At 35.4% G+C, this 14,986-nt stretch overlaps 1 protein-coding gene across 1 annotated transcript; it reads left to right on the top strand.

Moving 5' to 3' along the window:
- Nucleotides 1-178: 178 nt before the first annotated feature.
- On the top strand, nt 179-13,163 carry LOC129759165 (alkaline phosphatase-like; the record flags this gene model as incomplete). The annotated part of the gene is made up of 2 exons (XM_055756574.1): nt 179-550; nt 12,525-13,163. Coding segments are annotated over 2 exons (780 nt in total), but the record flags the coding sequence as incomplete, so codon positions are not given.
- Nucleotides 13,164-14,986: the final 1,823 nt, after the last annotated feature.

Raw genomic sequence — 14,986 nt, 5'->3', positions numbered from 1 at the left:
AAAATTGTAATTTTTTCTGTATGATCGTTCAATCACACAATTTACAACCTTTAAAAACCAAAAAAAATTATAACCTCGAAACATACGAAACCTTTTATTAACGTAAACGATACTCTTGCCTAGGATGAACGGAAATTTATTTTCCCCTTTCTATTATTTCTCCCTTCCGGCCAAACAGGATGAGCTGGGAAAGCTGAACACGACCGACATTGATTTCCTCTTGGGGCTGTTTGACTTTGATCGGCTGCCGTATGCTGCGGACATTGCAGGGAACCCAAATCCTGGCGAGGACACTCCTCCGCTGGTTCGGCTGGTGCACTACTCGCTGGAAATGCTGCAGAAGAAGGCACACAGCAACGGGTTTTTGCTGTTCGTCGAGGACGGGAACATCCAGGAGGCACACCGAGAGAACAAACCCTACAAAGCATTCGAGCAGGTGAAACACTATGCGGGGGCGTTGAACATGGGCGTCATGATGGTTTCCGAGACAAATACGCTGACGATTTCGATGAACGACGTTGGCAGCACACTGTCGATTCCCGGTTATGCTGTAAGTAAAGATACATTCGCTTATTCAATTTCCTTTTGAAGAATAGTTATTTATAGATTTTCCATTCGATCTTTCCAGTTGCGTCGTTTCGTACGGTTTCAAAATATTCTTCAGTAGCATTTTCATTTTCCTTTGTTGAAATTTTACAAACAAATCTTCTGAATTTGCAATTTAAGAAAAGTTTTTATTATTAAGGAAATCGAATACGGTATAGGAGAGAGATACTTGTTCTGTTTTTTTTTGGTTTTTTTTTGTTTCGATTATAGTCGTTTTATTGTTTTATTGTACAAAACACTTAATTTTTAATGAGGACGACCTCTTTTACCGTCCCATGGCCCGAAAGTCGATAATTGAATCCAATTTTTCGTAAAAAAATCTTTTTTCTATTCAAATCAAATTTATAATAACGTCAGTGTTATGTCTGGACACTTCCAGAATGAACTAAAACCAACTCTTGTACACTAAGGCTTTTAAAGCAGATTGATTTTGCTTAGTTTTCTAATACGGCTTATTTTTCAAAGTTTTCTGTTATGGATACCATTCTTCTACACGGCTCTCGCGAATCAACACGTTTTTTAGCAAAAATATTCCATGTCCTATACGTTATCGACGGAATTCATACCACGTAAAAAAACCTTAGTGATCTTACAAATTCATGGTTTTCATCACGGTGTACAATATAATAAGGTGATATCTTACCAATAATGTCGTCATTACTATCCATCTAGTGATCCTCGGTGTATGCAGGATTCTTAGGCGCGCAAAACGGTTTACCTGGCACGCTATTCGAAGATAGTAATGACGTAACTTGTTTACATTCAAACGAGTTGTTTACTCGTATTAGTAGCCTACCTTGTCTTTTTATACCGTGGGTTTTCATAATGCACCAGCTAGTAAACGATTGCTGTAATCAAACATAAATGGAAATTCAAATATGTAATGATTGCTTTGATCTGACATCTCCCCCTTTAAGGCATCCAGTACGGCTCAAATTTCGATGGCAAACGTCGTTTCCTTATAGAAGTTTGCTACCGGAACTGGCACTGTATCTGGCTGAAGTTGATCGTCGTTTCTGCTGTTGTCGCCCGAAAAGTGCACTGAACCGTCAGAGTCCACGTCTCCGTTAAATGCTGGATTCGGTTCTTCTGCTGAAACGGCTGGCATCTTGGTTGGAATAGTCAATCCGAAATCATCGAAGAAAATTGAAAGTGGTGCTGGTAACGTAACTTTCTCGATTTGGGCGAATAACCTAGTTCGGATGTCGGCGTAGCAATGTAATTTGAAAACCAGCCACTTGTATTGGTCAATCTTGACAGTTTTGAAGTTAACATCTTCACCTTTCCTCCCTAGCTAAATATGATCGTCATCTGGAGATATCTGCCATCGCTTCGGTTTCTTAAATCCTCGTCGCCTATTTGTTATGTCTGGACACTTCGAGAATGAACTAGTTTATGAACTGTAAACTATTAGTTATTACATTATTGAGAACCAAACTAAGACTAGCTCTTGTATTTTTTCAGAGATTTTTATCCTATTGGGTGATTCATCCCATCTTCTACCGTGGCTAGTGTACTTTTTTTTGTATTTTTTAAGGTTTTTATTTAGGAAAGGAAAAGGAAACAGGTTTTTGGTAGGGACACAAAGGTAGAATTATGTTTATATTTCTTCGTAGATACTGCTGCTCCGGAGCAATGAGAGGATCTTTTCTTCTTCTTCAGGGTCATTCGAAAGGATCTGTCGAAGGTCGTCGGCTATTTCCCAGTCCAGGCGGACGTGAGGATGTGTTTGATGGTGATGGTTACGTTGCAAGCAGAGCATAAGGGAGGGTCCTCTTTACCCATAAGATAGCCATGGGTTAATCTTGTGTGTCTTACGCGTACTCGGGTTAGGGCTCTCCGCTCAAGAAGGAATTCCGGTCGTTCAATGCATATGTGCAATTTTTGACATTCCTCAGCTTGTTTTCGGCGATGTTGTTTCAGGTGTGTGCCCAAGAGAGGAGAAGGTGGTTTTTAAGTCAGTGGGAGGCATCTGAGGGAGAGATGGGCATGTTGGGGGGTTCTAGTTGACTACCGTTGAAAGCTAGTCGATCTTCTGCTTCGTTGCCAAGAATCCAACACAGAGTTAACTATTTTCTTCGCAGCTGCAATGTTGGAAAGGGCAATGATCCATGGGTGTTCGGTGTTGGCTGCCTGGACAGCTCTCAGCACGCTTGAAGAGTCGGAGAATATGACTGCACCGATAGATGGGCAGAGGTCCTGGGCTGCTTTTAGAATGGCGAAAGCTTCAGAGCTGAAAACGGAGTATTTGGATGGTGGAGCAAGGGCCGCACAGTTGCACTATGGGGCAGCTCCATACAATGAGGCGGCAAAAAGTATGATTAGGTGTTTTGGAATATTTTGTTATTTTTGAAAATTTTGTATGAAAATTACTATTTTAACTAACTTAAAATAAATTCCAACAAGAATTTTGCATAAATAGCTTTTAAAGTACGATGCTTGGTGTTATTTTTGACCCAACTTTTTATATCTTTTGAAAACCAGGTTTTAGACTAATTGATCATTAAATGATAAATAACATCAAGACATTTCATGAAACTCTAGAGAAAAATGTGTGAAATGATTGATCAATCATGAGAAACATATTTTTGACAAACCAACATCAACTTTGTTGAATTTTTACTCATAAATGGGTAAAAATTACCCATTGGCATGATATTTTTAGCTTCATTTGACTATAACTCGAAAAACGGTGCTTTAAGGTGCCTGGAACCTCTTTCATTATATTTTTAGGACTTGAAAATAGATCTTGATAGTGAAAAGAGTATGGGGAAATGCGGGGATTTTTTTTGGCAAGCCTTTAAAGTTTTTGATTTTTGAAAAAATAATTATTTACTCATTTTTATCATAGATCAATTTAGAGTGTAAAAATTTTGAACGGTTCAAATGATAGCTTTTAATATAAGCTTTCATATGGTGTACTTTGAATTTAAAAAAAAAATGGTTTCCATAGAAATATGTGTGATTCAAATTTTTTTTTCATCATAAAAATTTTTCAATTTTCCAAAGTCTGATGTCTGTGGTGCGTTCAGTATTCAAGATAATGAGTTGAAAAACAGGGAATTTCTTAGTTAAATATTAAGTTATTAACTAATAAAAATAAAAAAGCGATCCGATAAAGTTCAGTTTTTGACTTTTTGCCGCCTCAAACCGCATAGTGAGTTGGTAGTGCTGAATATGCCAAATCCAACCTGGCCATCAGTAGACTTAGAACCATCAGTGAAGAACTTTGGTATGCTTTTGTATTTTCGATTGGCGATCTGGTGATAGTTGGCCAGAACAACAGTTGAGCTTCCTCCGGCTCGTACCGCGGAAAGCAAGCTAAGATCGACTTTTGAAACAGGAGCATTGAATTTGCGAAATCTATTTTCAAGGCGGGGTGATATTTTTGGGATAGATACTTGATACTTTTGCAGGTAGTTTTCGGTACGCTGGACCATAGGTACTTCGGGATTTCGGTTGTAGGATAACCAACGGATTGTTTTGATGGAAAGGTTTATTGCGATGACGTAGTCAAAAGGGATCTGTCCACTTTATACCATAATAGAACCGATTGGGCTGTTCCGGAAGCCGCCGCCGATGATGCGAACTGCTTGGTTATATATTGGATCAAGTTTTTCATTAATGCGGTCGCCGCTGCTACTAAATAGGCCCAGCCAGTGAAGCATAGTAGGCATCAGCCATTCAACAGTGTAGCCCCGGGCGCTACATAACTTTTTAAGTATATTGAGTTTGGGTGAAGCTGATTTCCGAACTTGGTTTGCATGGTTGATGAATATGAGTTTATCATCCACCAATAGGGATAAGTTTGTTACCCATGATTAGTGAAGGGAGTCTGTTCAGCTTTTTCTTCCTGCTGCTAAGATGCATGAGTTTTGACTTTTCAGAAGCGAAAGTGAAACTCATGGAAGGTGCCCATTTGACTACCTTATCCACGGCTATTTGTAGTTGCTTTCGGGTTAGTACAGAGTAGGGAGACACGGATATCAAGGTAATGTCATCGGCGTAGGCCAGAGCATCAACGTCTTCTAAAACTACGTCAAAGAGCGATTGCATCCCAATAAGAAACAACGTTGGGGCCAAGACAGAACCTTAGGGGACACCATTTGCTATAGTGTGGGGGGATGATAGCTTGCCATCGATGTAGACTCTAGCTTTGCATTCAGTCAGGAAGCTGCAGATTCGGCCATTCGGCCCAGAACACCCCATTGTTTTAGCCTAATCAAAATTTTATGGCGGGAAACCAGGTCAAAAGCCATAGGTCCAAACATAGGCTGTTACTTCTTATTGACCGTGTGTGTGTCCAATGCCTACAGATCCATTTTCAAAGTTTGCGACTTTTTTTCGTATTTATCATGAATTTACTAAGTCTGTGAATTACTACCCAAGTAACCAAAAGTTTCATAAAACAGGCTCTTAAAAGCTTACTCAGCTTTGTTTAACGAATGAGTAGCATTCTACTCAGCCTCAAATTTATGTTCTTATCGATACTTCTAAAGTCCATAATAGAAGCTGAGTAGAAGGCTATTCAGCCTCCAAATGAGATCTCGAAAAAAGATTAATGAAAAAAGAGAAATCAATTTCTCAATTTTTATACTTTTTAATTTTAACTTGATGTTGCTTTAACTGTGAATGAGTTTCATACGTACTTTGAAAATTTGCATGCTTGAAGATTTGAACCTGAACCAACAAGGTGAAAACTGAACACCCTACCTCTGTACCATGGCCAATGCTTAGATTGCTGTTATTTTGAACATCAATATGAAATAAACTTGGAATTATCGACTTTTCAAAGCTATAGTGTCCATTTCATGAAAAAATACGAAAACAAGATAAGAGCTTTTTTTCACAAAAAGTAGCAATAGTTTATCAAATTAATTAATTAATTATTCAAATTAATTAATTAATTATTCAAATTAATTATCAATCGTATTACAAATTTAAACTGAAATTAAAAAATGATCTTTAGAAAACTGTTGAAATATAAACACTCTGAAATCCAGTGTGAAGAAATTTTTGGACACTATTTCTGGCATAACTGTAGGTATTACCACTGACCATACTGACTAGACACTCGATTTAGTTTTATGGATAATTTTTACAAGAGTACGCAATATCGATTCCAGAGTGCGCATCGAAGAAATCCCAAGTAACACAGATTATGCCAACTAGCATTAGGAAGTTTTATTATGGTTTATTTATGGCATTTTTTTGTGCATGGCGTTTTATGGCGGTTTTATTATGGTCATGCAGAATGCTTATAATTTTTTTTCGACCATATGTTTTTAGATGGTTTTGAAAACGCTAATAAAACTTTTATTAAACATGCTGTTTTAGTTATTTTGAAGTAGTTGTGAATGCTTTTTTTAAACTATAATAAAACACAAACCTAGAAGTTTGCTCCAAGCTTTCTTTTGCATGTTCTATAATAGCACTCAGTGCATGATTATTAAACCGCCATAAAACTTAGTGACAGTTCTCGATCAAGATGTCAAAACAGGACACGCTCAGATTAGATAGCACGTATTTGAATTGGAACTCCCATTTTTACACATTTTCGGTAAGTTATGCGTGTTGGTTTTGAGTTAAAATTAAAAAAAATACATCTTTGAATACTTGAAATCACCGAAAGTGGTATGAATATCTTTACAATATGAGTATTGAGCGAAAGGGCCCAAATAGTAGGAAAAAATTGTTGCTTGACGCCATCATTAATTCAAGATGGCGGCTTCCGCTTTTATTTTCAAAGCTGTAAATTACTGAAAATATCGTGAAACCTTCACAATATGGTTATTAGGTGAAAGTAATAAACGAGTAGAAGTCAAATTTCGTTGCCCGTCGCCATCTTAAATCCAAGATGGCGGCTACCACTCAACTTGAAAATACTGTAAATGACTGAAAATCGCATAAAACCTATATTATAGGGGTATAAGTTGAAAGAAATCAACCGGTAGAAGTTGAATTTCGCTATCTGACGCCATCTTGAAATCCAAGATGGTGGCTTCCGCTAAACTTTAAAATGTAGTAAATGACTTAAAATGACATGAAACCCAGGTGGTAGTGGGTGGAAGGGCTTAACGAGTAGAAGTCGAATATTGCTATCTTACGCCATCTTGAAATCCAAGATGGCAGCTTTCTATAAACTTTAAAAATGCTCTAAATCATTGAATATCGCATGAAACCTCCAAAATATGGGTGTTTGTCAATTGGGATAAGCTATAAAAAGTTTATTTTTGCATTCTGTCGCTATCTTGAAATCCAAGATGGTGGCTTCAACTGAACTTAAAAATACTGTAAATGAATGAAAATAGCATGAAACTCCCAAATATATTGTATTGGGTGCTAAGGCTAAATGATAGAAGTCAAATATCTCTTTTCGCGTTTCTTTGAAAATCAGTAAGTGACTGAAAATCCCACAAAAACCACCACAATATAGACCCCATTCGTTTTTGGCAACATTCGATTTTGGCAACATCGAATTTGGCACATGTGCCTAAATCAGATGGTAAACAGAAACAACATAACCTTATAGTTTTCGCTAGAATAAGACCAATACAATTTAAACATAATAGCATGGTAGGAATAAAAGAATTACATAAATGGCAAAAAAAATCGAAAACTATAAACAAAACAAGAAAAGTGCTAAATGCATAAGAAACATAATGAGAAAATAATAAAAGTGATTTAAAATTATCTAAATTGTCTTAAAATAGTAGTTTTAATGTAGTATTACGTGAAAAAAGTTGTGTTCAAGCGATTTTCACCTGAAGCTGCAATCTTGGATTTCAAGATGGCGTCGGAAAGAAAAAAATCGACTTCTAGTTTAGCCCTTTCACCCAATACTCGTATAGTGGTGGTTTAATGCGACTTTTTGTCAGCATTAAGCATTAAAAGTTGAGCGGATGCCGCCATCTTGGATTTCAAGATGTCGTCTGATAGCTAAATTCAACTTCTGCTCGTTTAGCCCTTTCACCCGATACCCATTTTGTTGGGGTTTCATGCGATTTCAAGTCATTTACACCATTTTAAAGTTCAGCGGAAGCCGCCATCTTGGATTTCAAGATGGCGTCAGACAACGAAATTTGACTTCAACTCATGATTTATTCCACGGGTCATTCAAAACCAATCCCTTTTCATTCAAAAAGTCTGTCCTCATTTACTGTACTAATGATTAACAACTCAGAAATGAGGAACTCAACCTTAGCGTGTAATTGGTTGGCTTGCGAGAGAAACGTCAAATCGTAGCTTTTTTTGGGGTCATCATTAAACCATAATAAAACTATGAATTGACTCACGCCATGTTGGTTGCAAAATCGAAGGGCACAAAATGACGCCATGTGGATGGATTCACAATGCAAGCATTGGAAAATATTTTTTCAGGCCTTTTTCCATCAATTCCTTCATGATTGACCATCAGATTTAACGAGGCGCATTTATTTTAAGATACTATTTCATATACATTTTACCTAAAACCTTGACTGGCAGTAGAAAAGAAGCTCAATATATGGTTAAAACATTGGTTTTTTTAGCTATTAATTTTACCAGATCACATCTGAATAATGCAATCATCATTCATCAACCATTATGGTTGCTGGAAAAAATAAAAAAAAAAGTCCGAGAACTGACAGAACCGAAAAAAAACAAAAATTTCTGACTTGATGACCAACAATTATATGTCTTGATGACGTTTCTAGTGTAGGGCCAAATAGCCTGATTTTGGCTTTATTAGAGTCCAGGTGATGTTATAGAATGCGCTTTAGCTTTTTATGAAGATTAATGCGATAGTCCAAACGATATTTTGCTGACCATAATAAAGCTAAAATTGTTACTTGGGATGCTATCCCAGTTAGGAAATGCCACCCAACTTAAAAAAACAGGCAATTTCTACGATAAAATCGGGCTAAACAGTAACATTTTTACTACAGGGCATTTTTTGTCAAATTTCACAGATTCGCCACCTGCCGTCGGTATTGCGAACCAACAAAATCTGACAAGAAAAATTAGACAGAAAATGGTTGAATTTTTGTTCTAAGTGTCATGTCAGTGTGATCAGTGGTATTACGTAAGACATATTATAAGATCACAAGGTGACGCTGGCAGAAAACTTTATTTTTCAAAAATTAACATCGTCAATTTTTGCACCATTTGTATGCTGGGACATTCCCCTCTTATCTTAACCCGAATTTGAAATAATCCATCAGGGAGTCTAAAACATTTTTTTTATTTTGAAGAATTTTCAATCTATAATTATTTTTTTTAAATGCATAATCATACTTATCGCTGTTAAAACTCGTCTTACCTTTAGCTGTATTCCAACTCAATTTTTATTGACATGATCATGATCTAATAGGATATTCCCCCGTTAAAAATTTCAACAAAGACATCAAAGAAATACTAATAGAGAGAAAAGAGTTGTAATGTTACGAACAAAGTAATTATTATTTCGTTTTAAATATCTAATTAAACTTCTCATCGCAGATCGTACCAATACCATAAAAAGCATCCTGACGACTTAGTTGTTGATTGTAGAGGGTTAAAATATTCAGAACGATTCTTGCAGAAATTCAAACTTTTCACTCTTTAATCGATTGTTTAATCTTCGACACGAGTACAACAAGGATGGTAAAGTTTCATATGTCATATGGGGATTTTTTTTATTATCTGACGGGTTTGCGCCGGGGGTCTTCAGATTTTCCCCAAAATTGAAAATTTGGTTCATTTTTGCGACTTAAAAACACATGTATTTTTTCAGATTTCTAACATTTTTTATTTTTTGAGTTAGCTTCGGTTAGATTTTTTTGTAAATAAAAAATAACCATTTTTCAAAGCTACATAACTCTGTTGTTTCTCAACGGAAATTATAACATAGCACATCAAAATGCATTGAAATTTTATCAGCTTTCCAAATAGAATAGTTGAAAAAAATTAAATAATGACCTTCCACATGAAAAGTTGTAAATAAACTTTAAATGGCGTCTAAAAGTACCGTCTGCACCACCGAATATTTTGCAATAAATACCATTGTGTAGCTCGATTTATGATGCAACTTTCATCTGAAGACACCAAAGTGGGCCATTAACACCTTGAAGAGTTATGGAAGAAGTAATGACAATAAATCTCTTTTTTTGCATCGAAAACAAAAAATGGTCGAACAACTGCACTCACATATGGAGATAGCAAGCACTTCTAACAACATGGAAACAAAAGAACTTATCAAAGCCGGTAAAAAAACACTATTTTTTCGTCATTTTCAGACTGCCCCTACCCGCATAACAGTCCCATATGAATTTTCGTCATTTTAGGTAAACATAAGGCTTCAACATAAAAGAGGTTTTGTTCTAGAAATTTCGAAAAAAAATATCAATTCGTGGCTGTCCTATATAAAATATACCTGAATAACAGTCCCATATGTGAAATACCACGGATTTGGTTACTTTTCAATGTTTCTCTCGGCGAAATAGTCTTTGGTTTATTGCTTTGAATCATTTAAATATTTTTTTAACTCCCTTGATGTCGAATGATGCACACTAGTTTTCGAAGGCAGGTCTGAATTTCTTAGGAATGACTTCCTGAGCGAAAAACTATCGGATGCAATAAAAAATCGTAAAAAGATTCAAATTTCAACAATGTGGAATTCATGATATTTTTTTGCAAAAGTATGTTTCTTTTTCTGACAATTGCATTTAGAATTTCAAAAATGATCAAATTTAAGTCTTAGAAAGTAGCTTGGTGAGATAAATATATGTTGTAAGGGACTGTCATGCTAGTAGATTCGAAAAAAGTTTCAAATATGACCGATTAACAGTCCCATAATGAAAAAAAATGGTGCTCTCGACCTTACCAATAACCTAATTTCGAAAATTTCAGGTCTAACTATTTATTATGATAACCTAGAAACGATTTTCGTTTATGCTGAAAGTGGTGGTCACAATTTAAAAATATATTCCAAAACAGAAAAAGCTGATTGTCTCGCTTGCTTATTTTTGTATATGGGACTGTTATGAAAAAAGGGGCGGTAGATTGTTGCAGTTTAACTGACTTCATATTATATCCAAAAATCTATTAACGTATTCGTTTATACCCAGTTTTGCACCAGGTCACAACAAGTTATGCACATCTTACTGTCATTTTAAGAAGTTTATGCGCTAAGTTTTGCATCCGTAATTCCCCAGATTTGATTTAAAATGGACGGTGGAACACTGAAGATTCGTGTGTGAGCGATCGAGGTAGCAAAACACTGACGACGAATTATGTTTGTTCTAGTATGGTAAACCTCAAAACTGAGCGAATGTAGAAAACGAATACGGTAAAAGTATCATATTTTCATCATTTTACAGCCTGGGCTGGCCATACTGAGCTCTTTGATTATAATCAACATTTGTGCCACTTTCTCATTCTTTTTTGATCAATGGGAAAGGATTTTGGTGCCCACTGCTTAGCTCCCGATATAAAAACTATGTAAAGCACGTCTATATTTCATTTTTTTAATCACATTTTTGTGATCCCAAACACAGGGACTGAACCTTCTACTATTGGCATTGATTATGCTTCACAATGATCTATGATCGAAAAATTAATAAGTTACATAGTATATGACCAGGTTGTAAAAGCAACATTCCCATTATTAGTTATATCACTTAAACAATACGATACTCAGAATTTTGGTTAAAATTTAAAGTCAGTTTTGCTGCAAACACTCTACAAAGCACGAAAAAGTAGTGTTTTTTACCTGCTTTGGTAAGTTCTTTTGTTTCCATGTTGTTAGAAGTGCTTGCTATCTCCATATGTGAGTGCAGTTGTTCGACCATTGTTTGTTTTCGATGCAAAAAAAGAGATTTATTGTCATTACTTCTTCCATAACTCTTCAAGGTGTTAATGGCCCACTTTGGTGTCTTCAGATGAAAGTTGCATCATAAATCGAGCTACACAATGGTATTTTTTGCAAAATATTCGGTGGTGCAAACGGTACTTTTAGACGCAATTTAAAGTTTATTTACAACTTTTCATGTTGAAGGTCATTTTTTAATTTTTTTCAACTATTCTATTTGGAAAGCTGATAAAATTTCAATGCATTTTGATGTGCTATTTTATAATTTCCGTTGAGAAACAACAGAGTTATGTAGCTTTGAAAAATGGTTATTTTTTATTTACAAAAAAATCTAACCGAAGCTAACTCAAAAAATAAAAATGTTAGAAATCTGAAAAAATACATGTGTTTTTAAGTCGCAAAAATGAACCAAATTTTTAATTTTGGGGAAAATCTGAAGACCCCCGGCGCAAATTGTCAGATAATAAAAAAAAATCCCCATATGTAATATAAAAAAAATCAACCTCGTGTTCATGTTAGACTGCATAAGTTAGCATTTTTGGATGCATTCTGTATGTAAAAATGTGGTCGAAATTCAGCTTCTCACATTTTTTAAGCGAAAATTCGGGATTTATCATTTTTGTCAAAAGTACACGAACTGAACCTAATGTCATTCATTCAACATCCCAACATCAACTTTGTTTTCAACAATTAAGTGTCTGATTTAATTTCATACAATTATTTGAAAATATTTCCTCAGTTCTTTTTTGTTGGTTGACTGTGCATAATTCATCGGATTTTTTTTCAATTTCCAATTTTGTTTTCTTATTTTGTTTTCTTATTTTGAGTTATTATTTGAAAAATTTTATATGGAGCATTACAAACATTTGTCTTTGGAATCTTAGTAAATTTTTGAAAATATTTTTTTAATTGATTTATGAAACATGGCGATCTGAACAACTCAGATATGAATTTCACTTACCGAACCACACGACTGAAATATGTAGTTGAACATCTCTCCAGACTACAAAGAATGGGGCAGAAGCGACGTTCAGTAGATTACCTTGAAAGTTCATAAATTTTCATTTCCCTCTTCTTATCCCCCACACAGAAACGTAACAGCGACGCTCTGAGTGAAGCCGGCACCAGCGATGTGGACTCCAAGCCGTACCTCAGCCTCGCCTACGCCACCGGCCCATCGTACGATTCCTACTACAGCACGGCCGAGGGAGGACGCCTCAACCCGCTGACGGTGCTGATCGGGACGCCACAGAAGAACGAGCAACGCTGCAATGCGGCCGTCCCGATGCAGGAGGGCGTCAACGGCGGAGAGGACGCTTCCGTCTATGCGAGTGGGCCGTGGGCGTTCATGCTGTCGGGTGGCTACGAGCAGAACTTCATTGCCCATTCCATCGCTTTTGCGTCCTGCATCACCGACATCTGTGACGGAGCATCCAGTTTGGCCGTTTCCAGCTTGGTTTTGCTGCTGGCTGCTCTGACAAAATTGCTGCTGGTTTGAGAAAATGTCTGGAGGGTTACTCAACTTGGAAGAGACCACACTGTAACTACATCCACTACGGTTCAGTGGCCTAACTTTTTTGCCACTTCTACTATCTTAGGACTACGATACTAACTACCCAGTATGACACTGAAGCTCACTGTTCCTTATTTACACTAGTGTTTAGCCGTGTTGGTGAAGGTGTTTTTGTACAACTATTAGATTTTAATTAATAAAAATATGAAAATAATATTTCTCTGATATTTGACTTGCAATATTTATCACATTCTTTAATCTTTTATGTTGGATGATTTCTACCAAACCCTTCGTTTAATAAAATTTTTAATTTTCGACAGTTTTTGTATTAAAAATATAAAAAATAGATTGATTTTAATTTTCTTTTCGCGGAATTCACATCATATTTAACTATTTCAATGATTTTTAATTAACCCATTTGAGACGGCGACTTTTTTCGAACGCGTCCCCCAGGAGCAAAAAATGTTTATTCTTTGATTCGATCAATTTTTATCTGAAAAACATGAATATATTGAAATTTCCAATATTTAATCGCAAATTCCGAAGAAATGTCCAGTGCACACCGTGTGTGCAGTCCGCTCCTCGTAATAAAATTATTTCCAGGAGCCACATTACACACACGGTGTGCAATGGGTAAAAAAAATAAAAATACACAATTTTAAACATATTTATCATTTGTTTCAATTTTTGTTTGGTTAGAAAGAATATAATGCAAAGAATTTTATGTAATCTGGTTTAAACCAGCAATAAGATTTTTTAAACTTTTTCCAATGAAAATGTTTGTGTTTTCGTAATTAAGGACCATGTCAGGACCCTGTCGATACTCAAATTTTTCTACTGTGGAATTTTTCTATTCGAGAACTACTTAAGTTGTCTAGCTTTGTAAGTCCGGCTCACTAACTCTTATGATTATTTAGGAATATATTTCATTAAAAATATCGATTTTAAAATCCAGGGTTTATCACATAATCTTGCGTATGTTTTACTAAATAGCACCTTGAAAGAAGGGTGATTTCTTCTACATTCAATGAAAGCACATAGAAAAAAACGTTAAAATTTCAAAAATGTAAGTACAATATAAAACTACAATTTATTAAAAAATCATTAATGAATTTCATTAACATCAATGATGATAATATTATTTACAAACTCAATAGAGTTAAAGTTTATTTAATTTAATTTTTTTTCAAATAAATTGTTTAAAAGTAACCATTGTTTAGCTTTTTTATCATTCGTTTAGTTGAATAGCTACCGCAAACAATGTTTTCAACTATAAGATACAGGTTCCAAGAACACCTTTGTGAAAGAAGAATTTACTTAAAAATTCCCCGCCAAGGGAAATGATGCACCCAATAGCACGCTCTAAAGCTTGAGAATTTAATTTAGACTTAACAATACATAATTCACACAAACGCTATAGGACAGGTCCTAGATGAATATCAACATCAGTTATTCTTCCCTTACCATAGCCAAAAAAATCACCGACGCACACTTCCACAACAACAACACAAATAGCCAGCTATTGTCTGTGTCGATGAAACGAAACTCTGTCTGCAACTGGGGCAACATGCAACAATTTTCAACTTCAATGGCTTCTAAAATCTTAATGCTTACAGATAATCATACCTCTTGTACATCAAAAGTTTTAAGGTAGATGGGCCACCAAACTGACGTAGTCAGAAAAATTATTGGTTTCACCAGTTATTTTTAAATTTACAAAAACATGCGATTTTCACCCTACTAAGAAAAAGGGGTAAGTTGCAACAAACTCTGTAATTTATGGAAAATCAAATGAAAACGATTGAAAATTCATAGTTTTTGAAACATTTGTGATGTCATAACGCATAAAGCACCAATTGCAGTAAACTTTGGTTTTGTTCGAATTAAATTTTTAATTTTTTCTGACAAAAATGTTTTTAAGAAAAAAGTGTTAATCTTCTGCATACATTTAGGGGTAAAAAATACTACAAAATATTCTATTAGCTCAAATCATAAAAATAAATCTAGGAATGGATGAAATTTTAATGTTAACTGGAGCA

Source organism: Uranotaenia lowii, unplaced genomic scaffold (genome assembly GCF_029784155.1).
Source record: "Uranotaenia lowii strain MFRU-FL unplaced genomic scaffold, ASM2978415v1 HiC_scaffold_116, whole genome shotgun sequence".
Classification (NCBI taxonomy): Eukaryota; Metazoa; Arthropoda; class Insecta; order Diptera; family Culicidae; genus Uranotaenia; species Uranotaenia lowii.
This window is presented reverse-complemented; position numbering and strand designations above follow the sequence as displayed.